General features: G+C 37.2%; 1 protein-coding gene across 11 annotated transcripts in view; it reads left to right on the top strand.

The window, feature by feature from the left end:
• CEP170 (centrosomal protein 170) overlaps nucleotides 1–20,228 on the top strand; it is a 126,615-nt gene that overhangs the window by 18,589 nt on the left and 87,798 nt on the right. For all 11 annotated transcript variants that reach the window (XM_086694736.1, XM_086694747.1, XM_086694743.1 and 8 more), the window contains exon 2: nucleotides 15,343–15,488. In XM_086694736.1, the coding sequence (XP_086550862.1) occupies nucleotides 15,384–15,488 (105 nt within the window). In that variant the 5' untranslated portion in view covers nucleotides 15,343–15,383. The remainder of the gene's footprint in view (nucleotides 1–15,342; nucleotides 15,489–20,228) is intronic.

The raw sequence follows: 20,228 nt of genomic DNA, 5'->3' as shown, positions 1-20,228 counted from the left end.
ACCATCCCCGTCCAGGGTAATGACAACCTCCTGTTTGCTCAAGCATTACTTTAGACTTACCTCTCTCATGGTATCTACTAACCAGCATTCCCCGGGGACTGAGTTCCTTGTGGAATGCTACCGTTTTTGTTTTGTCTTTGTGCACCCTAAATGCCCAAAGTGCCCGGATTTTGCATGTTTCTCAATAAATATTTACTGAAGGAACTGGTGATGGAAAAAGATTTTTCTTGTTTTCAAGAGATAATCTACTAGAGACATTATCATATCGTAGTACAGTATCAATGCTATAAATTATAGTTTAAATAACAGCATAAGAGATGTTTGAAAAGTATTGTAAGGCTACAGAGGAAAGAATGGCTTACTCTGCCATGGGAATAGACTTACAGAAAGGCATCTACTTTGTACATTGTCACACACTGAGATTTCTTGAATGCTACAATTAAGCACAGAAGATAGAGACTAATGTAACGTTGTATCATGTCTAGTTTGCATTTCTAAGGCTCTAGGCTTTGATAATTGTTACAGTGTTAGAAAAGTCCGTGAGGATTGCTGGTAAGGGTGATGGAAGAGATTTGAGTTGTGTTTTCATTTTGTTATTCATTTTAAATGAAGCAGATTGTATCTATTTTTCATTAATAGGCTTTCTTTAAAAAAAAATTTTTTTTTTAATGTTTGTTTATTTTTGAGACAGAGAGACAGAGCATGAACGGGGGAGGGGCAGAGAGAGAGGGAGACACAGAACCGGAAGCAGGCTCCAGGCTCTGAGCCATCAGCCCAGAGCCCGACGCGGGGCTCGAACTCGTGGAACGTGAGATCGTGACCTGAGCTGAAGTCGGACGCTTAACTGACTGAGCCACCCAGGCGCCCCTCATTAATAGGCTTTCATGTTTATAATTCTTAAGTGAAATTTCCTGGAATTTTTACTGCTTGTAATTAAATCTCTTACCTGTTTTTCATATCCAGAATATACATACATATTTAGTGTTTTGTTGATTTTTCATAATTCTGTGTAAAACTCCTCGGACCCTGAATTTGTTTAGCTTTTTAATCTAAACCTAAGCCATACCTATCTGTGTTAATTATATGTTTCATGGTTAATGGGTCAGCATACACCATATGGTCTAATCCCTGAAACATTACTAGTAGCTTTAGGGGCCAGTCTTGTAGGCTTTTATATTTCTCATTAAGTTAAATTCTTGTATTATACTAGATAGCAAATAGTAGTGCTAAAAGAAATAGTAGGCAAAAAGAAATAGAAAACTAAACAAATAAGCCTTCACTAGGTCTCCAATTTAAAAACAGAGTAATCAAAGCAGAGAGAGGGCTTGAGTGGATTTTTTTCCAATTACATTTTTTTAATTGTGGTAAAACATACATAATGTAAAATATATCATTTTTTAGGTGCACCATTCAGTGACATTAATTGCACAATGTGTATTATGTATAAAATGTGTATTATGTATGTGCATTCACAATGTGTAACTGATACCACTATCTATTTCTAGAACATTTTCATCACCATACTAAACAAAAACTCTCTGCCTGTTAAACGGTAACTCTCTTTCTTCCCAGCCTCTTGTAGCCTCCATTCTCCTTTCTGTCCGAATGAATTTGTCCGTTTTAGGTACCTCATAAAAGTGAATCATACAATATTTGCCCTTTTGGGTCTGGCTTATTTCACGTAGCATAATGTGTTCAGAGTTCTTTCATGTTGTAACATGTGTTAGAATTTCATTTCTTTTTATGATGCAATAATCATTGAATGTACAGATCATATTTCGTTTACTCATTGCTGATGGACACTTAGGTTGTTTACACTTGTTACCTACTGTGAATAATGCTGCAGTGAACACTGGTGTGCAAGTTTCTGTTACTCCATACTTTTTAGTTCTTTTGAGAACTAAACACCCAGGAGTGGAACTGCTGGATGTTCAGCTTTTTGAAAAACCACAGCAGCTACACCTTGTTACAGCCCCACCAGCAGTGCACAAGTGTTCAAGTTTCTCCATACCCTCATCAACACTTGTTATTTTCATTTTTTATAATAATGGATCACACACATTCTAATGAGTGTGAAGTGGTATGTTATTGTGGTTTTGATCTGCATTTCCAATGTTAGTAGTCTGGATATTAATCCCTTATCAGATAAATAATTCGCATACATTTTCTTCCCTTCTTTTCACTGTTTTGATAGGGTCGTTTGATACACAAAAGCTTTGAATTGTTATAACGTTTGATTTATCTCTTTTTTTCTTTCGTTGCCTGTGATCTGGTGTCATCTTTAAGATACCATTACCAAATGCAAGGGTTGTGCAAATTTCCTCCCGTTTTTTTTTTTCTTGTTAGAATTTTGTATAGGTTTAGATCTGTGATCCATTTTGAGTTAATTTCACAGATGGTTAGGTAAGTTGCCAACCTCATTCTTTTGCATGTGAATATCTAGTTTTCCCAGCACTGTTTGTTGCAAAGACTGCCTTCCCCAGTAAGTGGTATTCACACCCTTTTCAAAAATCAATAGTCCATCTATGTGACAGTTTATTTCTGGGCTCTCTGTTGTGTTTCATTGGTGTATATATCTGTCTTTATGACAGTGTTTTAATTACTGTAGCTTTGTAGGAAATTCTGAAATCAGGAAATGGGAACATTTCAACTTTGCTTTTCTTCTTCAAGGTTGTTTTGGTTGGTCACAGTCCCTTGAAATTTCACATGAATTTTAGGATGGATTTCTCTATTTCTTCAAATAATGTTGGGATTTCCATAAGGATTGCATCAAAGCTGTACTTGGCATTGGGTGGTCTTGTCATCTTAACAATGTTACATCTTCAAGTTCATGAAGACAGTGTTTCTCCATTTATTTAGGTCTTCAAAAGTTTCTTCCATCAGTGTTTTACGTTTTTCAGTGTACAAGTCCTGAGCCATCTTGGTTATTTTTAATCCAAAGTATTTTGTTATTATTGATGCTGTTATAAATGGACTTTAAAAAAAATTTCCTTTTCATATTGTTCATTGGTAGTAAGTAGAAGTGCATTTGACTGGGTTTAGATCCTGCAACTTTTCTGATTCATTTCTTGCCGTAAACAGTTGTTGGACCTTTTTTTGGAGGGGGGTAATAATCTTAAGTTTTTTACATATAAAATCATTTCATCTTTGGATAAAGATGACTTCACTTCTTCCATTCCAATTTTGATGCCTTTAATTTCTTTTCATACCTAATTACTATGGCTAGGATTTCCAGTACCATATTAAATAGAAATGATGAAAGCACTTGTTCTTGTCTTGTTTCCAAATTTTTTTAATTTTTTTAATTTTTTTTTTTTTCTTTTTTGAGAGAGACAGGCAGAGCATGAGCAGGGGAGGGGCAGAGACAGAGGGAGACACAGAATCCGAACCAGACTCCAGGCTCTAAGCTGTCAGCACAGAGCCTGACGCAGGGCTTGAACTCATCAACTGTGAGATAATGACCTGAGCTGAAGTCAGATGTTCAACTGACTGAGCCACCCAGGTACCCCTTGTTTCCAATTTTAGGGGTGCAGGTTTCAGTCGTTCATTATTGAGTCTGATGTTAGCCCTAGGATTTTCATACTTGGCCTTTATCATGCTCCTTTTTTTCCCTAGTTTGAGTGGTTTTTTTTTTTAATCAGAAAAGTTTTGGATTTTGTCAAATGCTTCTTTGTGCATCAATTGAGATGATCATGTGAGGTTTTTTCCCCTTATCCTACTAATATGGTCTATCACATTGATGGGTTTTCCTATGTTGAGCCATCCTTTTAATTCAGGAACAACTTCCACATTGCTGTGGTGTGTAGTCCTTTTAACATGCTACTGAATTGAGTTTGGTAGTGTTTTGTTAAAGAGTATTGTATCAATATAAGATAGTCTGTAATTCTCATAATTTTTATATTTATCTTTGGTATCAGGTAATGCTGATTTCATAGAATGAATTAGGACATCTTCCCTCCTTTTCATGTTTTGGAAGAGTTTGAAAAGGATTGGTGTTAATTCCATTTTAAATGTTAGGTAGAATTCACCAGTGAAGACATCTGGTCCTTGACTTTTTTGTTGGAATGTTTTAATTACTGATTCATTCTCCTTACAATAAATCTATTCCATTTTTCTGTGTCTTCATGACTCAATCTGGTTTGGTGGTATGTTTCCAAGAATTTGTCCATTTTGTTTAGGTTATCCAGGTTTTTTTTTAGCTTACAGTGCTTTATAATATTCTCTTACAGTCCTTTTTTGTTTCTCTAAAATCAGTAATGTCACCATTTTTACTTCTCATTTTAGTGATTTGAGTCTTCTCTCTAGCCAGACTTTTCATTTGTTGCTCTTTCAAAGAAACAGCTTTTGTTCTTACTGACTTTTCTGTTGTTCTTTATACTATTATTTATCTTTATTTTTTATTATTTTCTTCCTTCAGCTAGCTTGTGTTTAGTTTGCTCTTTTCTCGTTCCTTAAGGTATTAAGAATAACAGGTTATTAACAGTTTAACAGGTTATTAGTTGGAGATATTTCTTTTTTAATGTATGCATTCACAGCTGCAAATTTCCCTCTTAGCACTGCTTTTGCTCTGTCTAGTAAGTTTTAATATGTTGTGTTGTCTTTTTTTTTTTTAATTTTCTTATGTTTATTTATTTTTGAAGAGGAAAGAGACAGAGTGTGAGGTGGGGAGGGCCAGAGAGAGAGGGACACACAGAATGTGAAGTAGACTCCAGGCTCTGAGCTGTCATCACTGAGCCTCATGCAGGCCTCAGGGCTCGAACTCACGAACCACGAGATCATGACCTGAGCCGAAGTCAGACGCTTAACTGACCGAGCCACCCAGGAACTCCTGTTGTGTTTTTGTCTTTACTTGTCTCAGTGTGTTTTTCCATTTTCTCATGATTACTCCTTTTACCAGTTGTCTAAGAGTATGTTGTTTAATTTCTACCTATTGAGAATATTCCTGTTTTCCTTCTGTTACTGATTTTAATTTCCTTCCATTGTGATTGGAAAAGTTGTTTTGCAAGATTTCATTCTTTTAAAATATGTTTAAGTTTTGCTTTAGGCCTAACATAATGGACTCTCCTGGAGAGTGTGCTTTGTGCACTTGAAAGGGATGTGATTCTGCTGTGATTGAATTGAAAATTGCATGTATGTCTGTTAGGTCAAATTGGTTGATGGTCTTGTCAAGTCTTCTCTTTATTGAGCTTCTATCTACTTGTTTTTGTTTTATTGATGAAAGTGGGGTATTGAAGTTTCTGACTATTATTGTTCAGCTGTCTGTTTTTTTTCTTTTAATTCTGTTTATTTTTACTTCATATCTTTTGGAGCTCTGTTGTTAAGTGCATATATGTTTACATTTATATGTCTTGCTTTATTTAAGTTCTTGTAATTATGTAATGTCCTCCTTTGTCTCTTGTAATCTTTTTTGTTTTAAAGTGTATTTTTTTTCTGATGCTAATATAGCCACTTACACGTTTGGGAGGGGATTACGAATTGCATGGAATATCTTTTTTCATCCATTTAAACTTTTTGTGTCCTCGTATGTACAGAACCTTTTGTGGACATTATATAGACAGATCCTGTTATTTAGCTGATCTGTCTTTTTCTTCCTTTTAATAGAATTTAATACATTTACTTTTTTTTGTTTTTTTTTTAAGTAGACTTCATGACCAGCATGGAGCCCAGTGTGGGGCTTGAACTCATGACCCTGAGATAAAGACCTGAGCTGAAATAAAGAGTTGGACAGTCAACCAACTGAGCCACCCACACACCCCAGAACATTTACATTTTATGTGATTTCTGAAGGATTTACCTCATCACTCACCTGATTATTTTTTGTATTCTCTATGTTTTGTATTCTCTATTTTTGTTGTTTCTCAATTTCACCACCCTGCCTGCTTTTTGTATTTAGTTGATTTTTTGCTAACATGCCATTTTGATTCCCTTCTTTCCTTTCCTATATGTTTATTTACTTATTTTCTTAGTGGTTACCTTGAGGATTACAAACAGTACCTTAAATTTGTAATAACCTAATCTCAATGATACCACCTTAATCTCAAGAGTATACCACACTTTGCTTCTATACATCTCCATCTCTCCCCTTTTATTTTATAATTGTAACAGATTAAATTTTTACATATTGTATTCCTATTGACATAGCTTTATAATTATTGTTTTATGTATCTGTTAAATCATATTGGAAAAAGAGAAAAGTTACAAATCATATCAAAAGTATGGTCATCCTGGATTTATACTTACTTGTGTAGTTATTTTACCTGTGTTACTGCTGATTTTTCTTAGGGTTTCTAGTTACTGTCTAATGTCTTTTTGTTTTAGCCTGTAAGTCACTCTTTTGCATTTTTTGTAGGCCAGTCTACTAGTAATGAACTCCATCAGCTTTTTTTTTAACTGGAAATATCTTCATTGTGATTTCATTCTTAAAAGATAGTTTTACCAGATACAGAATTCTTTGTTGACGGTCTTTTCCCTCCAGACTTTACAAATAACACCATCCCACTGCTTTCTCACCTCCGCGGCTTATGAGAAATCAGCTCTTAATCTTATTAGGGATTCATTGTACATGACAAGTGTCTTTTTTTTGATGTTTTCAAAATTGTCTTTTTCTTTCAGTTTTGACAGTTTGAGTATAATATAACTGAGTGTGGACCTGTGTGAGTTTATCCTGCTTGGAGTTTGTTGAGCTTCTTGGATGTGTAGTTCTATATCTTTCCTCAAGCTTAGGAAGTTTTTTGCCCCTATTTCTTCCCCTTTTTTGGGACTCCTTTTCTGGGACTCCTGTAATGTATATGTTGGTATATTTGATGATACCCTACAGATCCTTCAGGCTCTGTTTATGTTATTACTTCATTTTTTCCTTTCTAATTCTCACACTGGGTACTTCAAATTGTCTTATCTTCAGATTTGCTGATCATATTTCTTCTTTCTGCTCAAATCTGTCAAACTTCTCTAGTGACTTTTTTCATTTTCTGTCATTTGTCTGTTATGCTCTTGGTTTTCTCATAGGTCATTTTAAGATTTCCCTTAGTTCTTTGTTATGTTATACATTTGAGACTGTTGATTTAATATCTTTGACTAATAATTAGAACATCCAGGCTTCTCAGGGGTGGTTTCTGTCCATTTTTAACCCCCGGCAAGTGAGCTTTCCTGTTGCTGCTCTGTATGTATAATTTGAAAACTGAACTGGACAGTTGAAGTATTATATTGTGGTAAATGTGGCAATTTAATTATCACACTCCTTTGAGATTGCTGAATCTTTCTTGTTGAGGGCTGAAGCCAACTGTTACTTTTCCAAACTTTTGTGTATTCCTTGTTGTGTGTGGTCACTAAAGTTATGTTCTGTCATCTCTGTGGTCATCCAGTGACCTGATAAGGATTTCCTGAAATACCTGGCTCCCAAAAGGGGAAAGAAAACGAAGCAACATGCACGCACTGGCTATTTCCTTGAAAGATGCTTCAGCTCATAAGAGTTGAAGCAGCAGTGATGGCCAGCACAAAGGCTAAGTGATAAAAAGCAGCAATCAGCAACCAGAGCGCACAATCCAGTGTTTGGATGACAAAGTCTTTATTATGTATCCTGGTTCCGGTGAGCCACACCAGAAATGCAAGAGGCTGTCCACAGGTGACTTCTTGCAGCTTTTGGAATGGGAAATGGGATGGCATCTGCTACCATGCGAAATACTGAAGTTTAGCAGCCTCTTCAAGCTAGACATCAGAGCCCCAAAAGAGTTACTTCAGATGGTTCTTAGGAGTTCAGTAGTTGTTTAGGTGGAGGAATGGATTCGTGGAGCTTCCTATTCCTCCATTTTTTGTGGTATTCCTAAGTAGCTTTTATAGAATTTCTTACCAAGGTAGAAGTGTTATGCTTAACCAAGGAGACGAATACATAGAAACTGCAGATTGAACAGTGAAACCACCTAAACCATTTTGTTTAGTTCCTACAAAATCAGCAGGGTGTTTACTGTTTACAGTGTGTTTATTGGGGAATATTGCAGGATTCTTCTATTGGAATCTGAACTGTTCCACAGAGGAAAATAGTAAACTAATGATGTTGGCTCCCCATCCCCCTCCAAAAAGTGAGATTGCATTTTCTTCCATTGTATGATTTTCCAGTTGTTGGGGTCTTTGTTACAATAAGCTAAGAGCTTTACCTATAATTTTTAGTTCTGTAATATATAGCAGCCTTATGTTTCATTATACAAATAAATATTATCATCAAGAAAAGAGTAAATTGGGAATAAAGAGACAACTAAAACAAAAACCTCATTGGTATATTAATTCAAAAACTATTCAAGTGAGTGCATTAGACTGTGAATGTACTTACTAAAAGATACTGTATTTTAGTGAATTATACTCAGTGTGCATTATACTCATTGGTGAAAGAAGTCAGCCCACATTTCTCAGTGGCTTCAAACAACATTCATTTTTATTTTTTGCTCACGTACTGTTGTTCAGCTGGAGATTGGATGATATATGAGCACCTGACTTCAGGTTGTACATGAGGCCCATGTCTGTTCCACATGTTTCTCATTCATTTTGAACCAATAGGCCAGCCAGGGCATGCTGGTTTTTTAGTGATTGCAGAGATTCAGGAGAGCAAGCCAACTGACCAAGCACATTTGAGCCTCTACTTGCCTCAGATCTACTAACCATCCTATTGGCCCAAACAAGTCATGAGTCAGAACCCAGAATTATGCTGTGGGAAATTATACCCACCTCTCAGTGGAAGAATTGCAGAGTCACAGGACAAAGGTTATAGTCTGTGGTAGAATTTGTGTAAGAGGGCCTGGGGCTCCAGTCTTCAAAAAAGTCAGTGATCGGGGCGCCTGGATGGTTCAGTCAGTTCAGTTAAGCATCCAACTTTGGCTCAGGTCATGATCTCGTACTTTATGAGCTCAAGACCCGTGTCAGGCTCTGCTGACAGCTCGGAGCCTGGAGCCTGCTTCGGAATCTGTGTCTCCCACTCTCTCTGCCCTTCCCCTGCTGTACTCTGTCCTCCTCTCTCTCTCACAAACATAAACAAACATAAAAACTTTTTTTAAAAAAGTCAGCAATCCTCTATACTATTCAGACTTTTGATCCCAATGAAAACTATTCATGCTTTGAGAAAGTGTTGTAAGAATTTTAATCATTGATCTATTAAATTTACTTATCTAAAATTGAAATATGTCTGAAATAAAGACTATAGCATTTTTAATTTTATGAGTAAGCCATAATTTATGGCTTTAGGGTATTATTTGGCAGAAAAGATTAAGAGGAGAGGGAGAAAAGGAAATGAACATTACTTAAGTGCCTCTCATATGCCAAGTGTTATCAGATACTATTTCTGTGTCTCATTTTCTCTTTAGATATTGTCACTTTGGTTTTTTTCCTTTGTCTGAAGTTCAGAAACATTTGTTGTTACTTTTTTTTTTTTGTCATTTTGGGTTGTTGTTTTTTTTTTTTGTTTTTTTTTTTGAGTCACATAGAAAACATGAGGGACTAGGGTTTTAACTCAAAAAGTCTACTCCATCAATGAAACAGAGTAGAGAACCCAGAAATGGACCCACAAACATATGGCCAACTAATCTTTGACAAAGCAGGAAAGAATATCCAATGGAATAAAGACAGTCTCTTCAGCAAGTGGTGCTGGGAAAATTGGACAGCGACATGCAGAAGAATGAACCTGGACCACTTTCTTACACCATACACAAAAATAAACTCAAAATGGATGAAAGACCTCAATGTAAGACAGGAAGCCATCAAAATCCTCAGGGAGAAAGCAGACAAAAACCTCTTTGATCTTGCCTGTAGCAACTTCTTACTCAACACGTCTCCAGAGGCAAGGGAAACAAAAGCAAAAATGAACTACTGGGACCTCATCAAAATAAAAAGCTTCTGCACAGCAAAGGAAACAATCAGCAAAACTAAAAGGCAGCCAATGGAATTGGAGAAGATATTTGCAAATGACATATCAGATAAAGGGTTAGTATCCAAAATCTATAAAGAACTTATCAAACTCAACACCCAAAAAACAAATAATCCAGTGAAGAAATGGGCGAAAGACATGAATAGACACTTCTCCAAGGAGGACATTGAGGTGGCCAACCGACACATGAAATAATGCTCCACAGCACTCATCATCAGGGAAATACAAATCAAAACAACAATGAAATACCACCTTACACCTGTCAGAATGGCTAACATTAACAATTCAGACAATGACAGATGTTGGTGAGGATGCGGAGAAAGAGGAGCTCTTTTGCATTGTTGGTGGCAATGCAAGCTGGTGCAGCCACTCTGGAAAACAGTATGGAGGTTCCTCAAAAAACTAAAAAATACAACTACCCTAAGACCCAGCAATTGCACTACTAGGTATTTATCCAAGGGATACAGGTGTGCTGTTTCGAAGGGACACATGCACCCACATGTTTATAGCAGCACTATCAACAATAGCCAATGTATGGAAAGAGCCCAGATGTCCATCATGGATGAATGGATAAAGAAAATGTGGCATATATATATACAATGGAGTATTACTCGGCAATCAAAAAGAATGAAATCTTGCCATTCGCAACTACGTGGATAGAACTGGAGGGTATTATGCTAAGTGAAATTAGTCAGAGAAAGACAAAAATCATATGACTTCACTCATATGAGGACTTTAAGAGACAAAAACAGATGAACGTAAGGAAAAGGAAACAAAAATAATATAAAAACAGGGAGGGGGACAAAACAGAAGAGACTTATAAATATGGAGAACAAACTGAGGGTTGCTGGAGGGGTTGTGGGAGAGAGAATGGGCTAAATGGGTAAAGGGCATTAAGGAATCTACTCCTGAAATCATTGTTTCACTATATGCTAACTAATTTGGATGCAAATTAAAAAAAAAAAAAAAGTCTACTCCAAAACACGTTTTCTTGGCTCATCCAGAAACTCTACAGAGAAACGTAACTGCTGTCACATCTGGTCAAGACCTTGAACATATTGTCAAACCCAAAGTCTTCTTTCCCCCCTCCCTTTTGAGGAATCTGAGCTGAAACCTATTTCTTGGTCATTGAGGAAGCTCTCAACCAGGTTTCAGTTTTATCCATGTGTTAAGTGTCAGTATTACTCTGTGAGTAGTAAAGGATCATTGGAATTGAAGGGCCACTGAGAAAGCTGTGTTATTGAAGGAGAGAGCCCTGTGTAAAAATTGAAAGGCCCAGTAGCTCTTTGTAATATCTCATTCCCACCCATTGTTGAGAAGCTAGAAGAAGACTCAAGGCCATTGTGCCACTGCCAATGGATAAATACCCCTCATCTTGAGGATTATGTTTATTTTTGTTTTTCAGAAAGTATGTATTCTTTTAGGTACCTTTCAAGTGTCATTGAAAGTCAAAACAAAATATATTAAAAGCCTTTATTTTTATTTTATGTAGTTATGTACAGTTGATCCTTGGACAACGCACAGACTAGGAGTGCCAACCCCTGCACAGCCAAGTCCATGTATAACTTTTTTTTTTTTTTCAGAGCTTCTTTATTTATTTTGAGAGAGAGTGGGGGAGGGGCAGAGAGAGAGGGATAGAGAAAGAATCCCCAGCGGGCTCCACGTTGTTAGCACAGAGCCCTACCTGAGGCTGCAACTCACAAACCTTGAGATCATAACCTGAGCTGAAATCAAGAGTTGGATTCTTAACCGACTGAGCCATCCAGGCACCCCAGAAGTCCATTTACAACTTTTGACTCCCTCCAAATGTAGCTATTAATAGCCTATTGTTGACCAGAAGCCTTATCAATAAGATAAATTATTAATATATATATTTTCATGTCACAGGTATCATATATTCTTACAATCAAGTAAGCTAGAGGGGTGCCCGGCTGGCTCAGTTGGTAGAACATGTGACTGTTGATCTCAGAGTTGTGAGATTGAGTCTCATGTTGGGTGTACAGATTACTTAAAAAAAAAGCTAGATAAAATAATATTAAGAAAATCATAAGGAAGAGAAAATATGCTTACAGTACTGTATTTATCAAAAAATTCACATATGAGTGGATCCATTCAGTTCAATCTCATGTTTTTCAAGGGTCAACTATAATTATTGTTATATGTTTGTATTGTAGGATTATGTATTATGTATTTGTATATTATGTAATTGTGTTTGATATTATCTAAATACCTAAAACAGTGTTTTTGTAGCATATGAATAATGCTTATGTAAAACTTTGATTTTGAAAATGTTATATTGTTCCCGTTGCCCATGTTTGGCTCTGGTGTGTGTGCCACTTATATGCTGTATTTAGATTGGAGGGGTTTTCTTGGGTAAAATTTTTTTGATTCTCTGTTGACTTGGCCAGGAAGTACACATGCAGTGCTAAATGCCCGTTTGTCAGAGAGTAGACGGATGAAAAACCAACCACATCTCCAACATGGAGTTAAGTGGATGGAAGATTAAAAATCCACATAAATTGACCATATCAAGGGATAAGCTGAAAGTGGAGTAAGATTTGATTGTTTCTGCTTTACAGAAGGCTCTTTGCCTGTTTTGGTGAAACCCATTGTTTCGTGTATATGTTGATAAATTTATAGGGGCGCCTGGGTGGCGCAGTCGGTTGAGCGTCCGACTTCAGCCAGGTCACGATCTCGCGGTCCGTGAGTTCGAGCCCCGCGTCAGGCTCTGGGCTGATGGCTCGGAGCCTGGAGCCTGTTTCCGATTCTGTGTCTCCCTCTCTTTCTGCCCCTCCCCCGTTCATGCTCTGTCTCTCTCTGTCCCAAAAATAAATAAACGTTGAAAAAAAAAATTAAAAAAAAAATTTATAATATATGGGATGTTTACCTTCACATAAAGTTTTACATTTTATAGGATTTTGTTTTAATGTATAGCTATATTTCTTATTGCAGAATGTTTCATTTCACTGTAGTTTGCTTCTAATTAAATTGTAACAATATGCCATTTCATGGAAAAAATATTTGCAAGTAGTAGTTTCATAAAAAACGGTTGAGTAGATACTATTATTATCACCGTTTTACAGAAGAGGAAACTAAGGGACATGAGATAAATAACTTGCCCAAGGTCAAGTGTTGGAACCAAGAGTCAGATTATTTATCTGTTAGTCTGACTCCAAGATTTAGGTTCTAAATGACATCACCATGTTCTCTAGGATAGTAGTTCTCAAAGCTCAATCCACAGGCCTCTGGGAGTTCCTGAAACCATTTCAAAGGTCACAAGGTCAAAGCTATTTTAAAAATAATATCAAACATAATTGGCCTTTTATATTGTATTGACATTTGAGTTGCTAGTATAAAAAGAGTGGTGGGTAAAGCTGCTGGCTTCTAGCAGAGATCTAGGTATTAGCACCAGATTATACTAACAGTAGTTTACCGCCATGCACGTGCAGTTAAGGGAGGAGAAAAAACCAGTTTCACTTAAGAATGCCCTTGATAGGGGCACTTGGGTGGCTCAGTCAGTTAAGCAGCTGACTTCAGCTCAGGTCATGATCTCATGGTCTGTGAGTTCGAGCCCTGTATCGGGCTCTGTGCTGACAGCTCGGAGCCTGGAGGCTGCTTCAGATTCTGTGTCTCCCTTTCTCTCTGCCCCTCCCCTGCTTGCACTCTGTCTCTCTCTGTCTCTCAAAAATAATAAACATTAAAAAAAAATTGTTTTAAATGTCCTTGATAAAGTGGTAAAAATGGAAGTCACATCTTTTTAATATTCTGCAGAAGTAATTGGAAGCACATGTAAAACACTTACGTTGAATTCCAAAGTACCATGGTTGTCTCAAGGAAAAGCATTTGTGCCATTGTTTGAGTTGTGAACTGCACTACAGGCTTGTTTCATGGACCAACTTGTTACTTGAAACAACGACTGACAGATTAATGGTTTTGTACACTTGAGTGTTTGGCAAACAAAGTAAGCCTGTCGCCTCAAAGAAAAGAATTGGTAGTAGTTTTTTGCCAATAAGATTTGAGCTTTCAAGAGAAAATTAGAATTTTAGAAACCTTGGTTCTGCCACCATGAGCCTCACAGCTACCCAGTACTTGACTTTTCTGAGAAGGTGAGATGGGTGATAAAGTTAGCAGATGTGATGTTTTAATAATAAAATGAACATGTTAACCTTTGGGAGACTGTGTAACTCAGGGACAGTGTTCCCAAGATCCCTTCCCAGCTGAAGATGGGTATTTACATAACACACTATAAAAGTGTTAAGATTTCATATTACAAATAAATTTCAAGAAACTATCATTATTGAAGTTTTGATATTAGTATCAAAATAACACTACAGTTATTTGAGAAGACTATTAAATTACATTTCCCTTTTCTAACTATCTGATGAAGGCAGGCCTTTAAATATTTCAAGTTCAACAGTGTACTGACAACAGATTGAATGCAGAGCAAATGCAAAAATCTATTATGCTAGACATTAAAAAGATTTTTTTTAATGAAAAAGATTTTTCATTAAAATGTTAGTTTATTATAAATGAATTAATCTTAGTTGCTCAGTTTTCATTGTTTTTATATGGTAAATATTAATATATATAATCCACATAAACAAAATGCTCTTTGGGTTTTTTTTTTTTTAAGAGAACAAAAGCCTAAGAATTGGTGCTGTAGAAAAATGTACTAAGAAAGTGAAGTACATGTGAGGAGAGAAATTGAAATTGCATCTTTCTGAAAGTTCTTTTGGTGGTTACACTTAGTTGACTAAGAAGCAATTTCTTTAGTTTTTATTGTTCTTAATTAGATCTCAGATGTATTCAAATGAACTTAGTCTTTCTTTCTCAAGTCATAAGTTAGACATTTAAGTGTATAATACTCCTAGTGTTTACTAAGGTTAACGTGAAAATAATGTGATCATTTACTTGAGGATTAGACCTTTATTATAAGCTGTGCTCATAGCCTTTCAGGAGTATGATAAATGTTTATTACTTGACTACTTAATTGCATAATGTCTTTTAAGAAAATTATTTTAATGTTTGTTTAATTTTGAGAGACAAAGTGCGCACGTGCAGGCATGCATGAGTGGGGGAGGGGCAGAGAGCAAGGGAGACACAGAATCCGAAGCAGGCTCTGGGCTGGGCTCCGAGACCCCAATGGAGTGCTCGAACCCACAAACCCATGATTGAGCTCAGATACTCAACCAACTGAGCCACCCAGGCACCCTTTGTCTGTCTTCTTAATTGAACTCTTCGTGGAGTCTGTGGACTTACTTTACTAATGAGAATTTGGTAGATGTGCCATGTCTGAGGGCCTCTGGATGGTCTGTTTACTCATAGTAGGAGCAGATGCAGAACCAAGTTCTATTCTTAGGCCTGCCTGAAGGGTTTGGTGAATCAATACCAAAGCTAAATATCTGAATGTATGTTTTTCTTGAATATCTCTGCAGGATGACGTAGCTTTGCCGAAGACTTAGAAGCTAAGCAGAAAATGAGCTTAACATCCTGGTTTTTGGTGAGCAGTGGAGGCACTCGCCACAGGCTGCCACGAGAAATGATTTTTGTTGGAAGAGATGACTGTGAGCTCATGTTGCAGGTAATTGCATCAAACTTCTGTGCCTCCACTCAAAACCCGGGACTGGTGTAAAATGTGTCCACTCAGAACCTGGGACTGGTATAAAATGTGTCCACTCAGAACCTGGGACTGGTATAAAATGTTTTTCTGTTCCATTGGAGAACAACACTACATGGATTTGAACTTTCTGACCCTTCCTCTTTTAGCTCCACCTATCAGTTTAATTCATTTTTTCCCTCTTGAATCCTCTAAAAATAAGTTGTAAGTCTTGGGGAATGTATTTTCAAAAGTGAGAGCTCAGAGTAGAGTTTATTCTTAAGTAAGAAGTTTCACATTATATACTTCAAAAATAAGACTTGTAAATAATTCATAAAATTAGCATAGCATGAAGTAAAACTGAATTTTAATCACAGATGTTTCAACAACACTGAAAGTAGTTTCTCTGTTTCTTTTAGAGATGTTCATTGAGATACCTTTCAGTAGTTTGAGCATAATTAAAGATTGTTGGTATTTACTGCATTATGTATAAAGGAGTTACTTTTAAAACAACATTATGTATAAAGGAGTTACTTTGAAGATATCTTTGAGTAAAGTAATTAGCAAAAGAATTGATCTCCAGAGTTTTGAGAATTTGGTTATTTTAATAAGTCCCGATACTTTTTTTTTTTTTTAACAATTTATTTATTTTTGAGAGACAGAGAGAGACAGAGCACAAGTAGGGGAGGGGCAGAGAGAGGGAGACACAGAATCTGAAGCAGGTTGAACTGTCAGCACAGAGCCCGACACAGGGCTCAAACCCACAAACTGCAAGATTATGACCTGAGCTGAAGTCAGACGCTTAACCGACTGAGCCACCCAGGTGCCCCAATAAGTCCTGGTACTTTTGAATAAAGTCTTATCCCCTTATTCTTCCTCCTTTATTTTTTTTTTTTTTTTTGGTTTTGTTTTGTTTTGTTAACAGCCTTAAGCAAATACTTAGAATAGAAATGTTTATTCTGTTAGCCCATTGGTTCTTAACTGGGGCAATCCTGTCTTCCCCTGCCCAAAGGACATTTGACAATATCTAGAGACATTTTGATTGTTACAAGTGATGGGAGGTTGGAGGTGGTTGCTATTGACATTTAGTAGGTAGAGACCAAGAAGCCAAGTGTGCTGCTAAGCATCCTACAATGTACAGCATACTGTCCCTACTCCCCCCACCCCAACACACACTGCAAGGAAGTATGTGGCCCTGAATGTCTGCAGTACTGAGATTGAGAAACCCTGCATTTTCCCTAGAAAAATCAAACTTGCATGTGTTTGTAAACATGTTTATTTTAAAATTAGGGAACTTACTTTATAGTTTGAAGCAATAAAAGTAAAGCCACCATACAGCTATGTTAGTTTGGTATATAAATGCAGTATGTAAGTATAGCATATGAGTAAATTGCATATATAATGACACCTCAAACAAATTCACTGCGAGAAATAGAATAATACAGAGATCTGCTTCTCAGTGAGATGGAGTGTTGAGAGTGGCAACTGAGAAAAAGGCAGTGATGATTCTGTTTGGATAAAGGCCTCCTGGAACTGGGCCATATCTTAGGTTCAAATAGGGGGAGCTCATTTATCAGAGAATGGAAGTGGTGCCTTCTATGTGGCATCTCTATCAACCAGCCAAGAAATGTGGGAATGGTTGTTCCGGAGCTTCCTACATTGAGATAAGGAATATGAAGAGACGAGACTGACAAGGTCATAGTCTTCCTGGACTATGTATAACAAATGGAAGTTGTCTGACAGTAAGTGAGGTGGGCAGAGAAAGCTGTGAGTCCAAGGAGACCAAGGCGGGTTCCAGTTCACAGGACACAGTATCAGAGTGGAAAGAGTTACACAGAGAAGGAACTTTGCAGAGGCAATCCCTGAGTATGAGGTTGAGTACTGATCCCATACAAGTGAGGAAACTAACCAAAGGCAGTGGGGAAAAAACACTCAAAAGGATTAGAGTTAACAATGTGGGACACTAATAGGGTCAAGAATGGTGCCTGTCTTAACAGCTAGACTGGAAAACCTTCTGAGTCACACACAGGGCATTGATCTCTACCCCCTCAGTAGTGGGGAGTCGTTTACCATAGACTGAGTTCTAGCCTCATCTAAATCTTAAAAACAGTACCCAAAAAGGTCACACTCTTTTCAAGTAATTTAACTGTGTCCCATAACAAAGTTCAAGAATATGTATAGGAACACAGAAATATTTAACACCCTCAAAAGGCAAAATCTATGGTGTCTGGCATGCAATAAAAAATCACCAGTCTTGTAAAGAAGCAGGGAAGTGTGGCCCATTATAAAGACTGATGATAAAAGATGTTTTGTTTCTGAAGAGTTTGGCTAAGTTTAGCAAAGTCTGACAAAATAAAAAAAAAAAAAGTGGTAAAACGGTAAAATCTTGAAGAAGATTTCAAAACTTATTATAAAGCTAGCGTCGCTGGCTTTTATAAAGGTAGACATATAGACAAGTGGAATAGAATAGAGAGTCCAGAAATAAACCCCTATATATCTGTAGCTGTTGTGGTTTGAGTTGTGTCCCCTCAAAAAGGTATATTAAAGTCCTAAACTTCCATACCTATGAATGTGACCTTATTTGGAAATAGAGTCTTTGGGGATGTAACCAAGTTAAGATAAAGTCATTAGGGTAGACTCTAATCCAGTATGACCTCATATCCTTATAAGGGAAGGAAAAGACAGACACAAAAGGAAAATAGCTATGTAAAGATAGAAACAGAGATTAGAATTATGCTACCAGAATCCAAGGAACACCTGGATCTACCAGAAGCTGGAAGAGGCAAGGAAAAATAAGATCCTCCCCTAGAAGTGTTGGAAGAAGTATGGCCCTACCAACACCTTGACTTTAGACTTTTATTTGTTTATTTATTTTTAATTTTTTAAATGTTTATTTTTGAGATGAGAGAGCGAGCAAGCGGGGAAGGGGCAGAGAGGGGGACAGAGGATCTGAAGCAGGCTCTGTGCTGACAGCAGAGAGCTCAATGCAGGGCTCAAACTCACAAACCATGAGATCATGACCTGAGCCAAGGTCGGATGCTTAACCAGCTGAACCACCCAGGCACCCCTGATTTTAGACTTTTAGAGTCCAGGCTATGAGAGAATTAACTTGTGTTGTTTTAAGCCACCTAGGCACCTAGTTTGTTATGGTACTCCTAGGACACCATTACAATGGCAATTGAGTTTTTAGAAGGCTGTTAAATTTATTCAGTGGAGCTAAGAATGACTATGGCAGAGGAAGCTGGGGACAGCTGGATTTCCAGATACAAAAGAATGAAGTTGGACCCTTGCTGCATACCACATGTAAAAATTAACTCAAAATGGATCAATGACCTAAATATAAGAGATAAAGCCATAAAACTCATAGAAGAAAACATAGGGATACGTCATCATGACCTTGAATATGGCGGTGGAATCTTAGGTATGACACGATAGCACCAGCAACAAAAGAGAAAGGTAAATTAGACTTCATTAAAATTAAAAACTTGTGTATATAAGGATATTGCCAAGAGAGTGAAAAGACAACTGGCAGAATGGGAGAAAATATTTGCAAAACTATGTATCTTATAAAGATTTAATATCCAGAGTATATGGAGAATTCTTACAACTCAACAACAGAAAGACAGCAGCCAACTTAAAAAATGAGCGAAAGACTTTACTGGTCATTTCTTAGAAGAAGATACAATAATGCTCAATAAACACATGAAAAGAAGATGCTCGACATCGTTCATCATTAAGAAATGCAGATCAAAACCTCAGTGAGTTACCACTTCACATCTGTTAAGGTGGCTATAATTTTGTAACAAGAGGAAACTGGGCACCTCGGGTGGCTCAGTCTGTTGAGCGTCCAGCTCTTGATTTCAGTTCAGGTCATGATCTCATGGTTTGTGGGTTCAAGCCCTGCATCAGGCTCTGAGCTGGGCGTGGATCTTGCATAAGATTCTCTTTCCCCCCCCCCTCTTTGCCCTTCCCCCCACTGTCTGTCTGTCTCTCTCCGTCTCCTTCTCAAAATAAATAAATTAACTTAAAAAAAAAAAAAAGGAAAATGTTGGTGAAGATGCAGAGAAATTGAAATTCTTATATGTCGCTGGTGGGAATGTAAAATGGTGTCAGTGCTGCAGAAAATAGTGCTTCCTCAAAAAGCTGAACATAAAATTTCCATGTGACCAGCAGTTCCACTTTTATATATATACCCACAGTAATTGAAAGCAAGGTCTCTGGGCTCCTGGGTGGCTCAGTTGGTTAAGTGTCCAACTCTTGATTTCAGCTCAGGTCATGACCTTATGGGTCCTGAGATCAAGCCCAATGTTCAGGCTCCATGCTGAATGTGGCACCTGCTTGGGATTCTCTCTCTCCCACAGTCTCTGCCCCTCCTTCTCTCATGCAAGCGTGCGCTCTCTAGAAATAAACTTTTTTTTTTTTTTAAAGCAAGGTTTCAAACAGATACTTGTATGAATTATACGTACATTATTCACAGTAGTGAAAAGGTGAAAACAACCCACATGTCCGGGCACAAATGAATGGATGAAATGCAGTGTATACATCCACTGGATTATTCATCTGTAACAAGGAATGAAGTTCTCATATATGCTGTAACATAAATGAACCTTGAAAATCTTATGCTAAGTGAAATAAGCCAGACACAAAGGACAAACACTACATGATCATTTCTTTGAAAATAGCTAGAATAGGCAAATTTACAGACATAGGATGAGTTAGAAGCTA

Source organism: Puma concolor, chromosome E4, assembly GCF_028749965.1.
Source record: "Puma concolor isolate L17-30 chromosome E4, mPumCon1.1.hap2, whole genome shotgun sequence".
Classification (NCBI taxonomy): domain Eukaryota; kingdom Metazoa; phylum Chordata; class Mammalia; order Carnivora; family Felidae; genus Puma; species Puma concolor.
The sequence above is the reverse complement of the archived record's forward strand: the minus strand, read 5'-3'. Positions and strand labels throughout refer to the sequence as shown.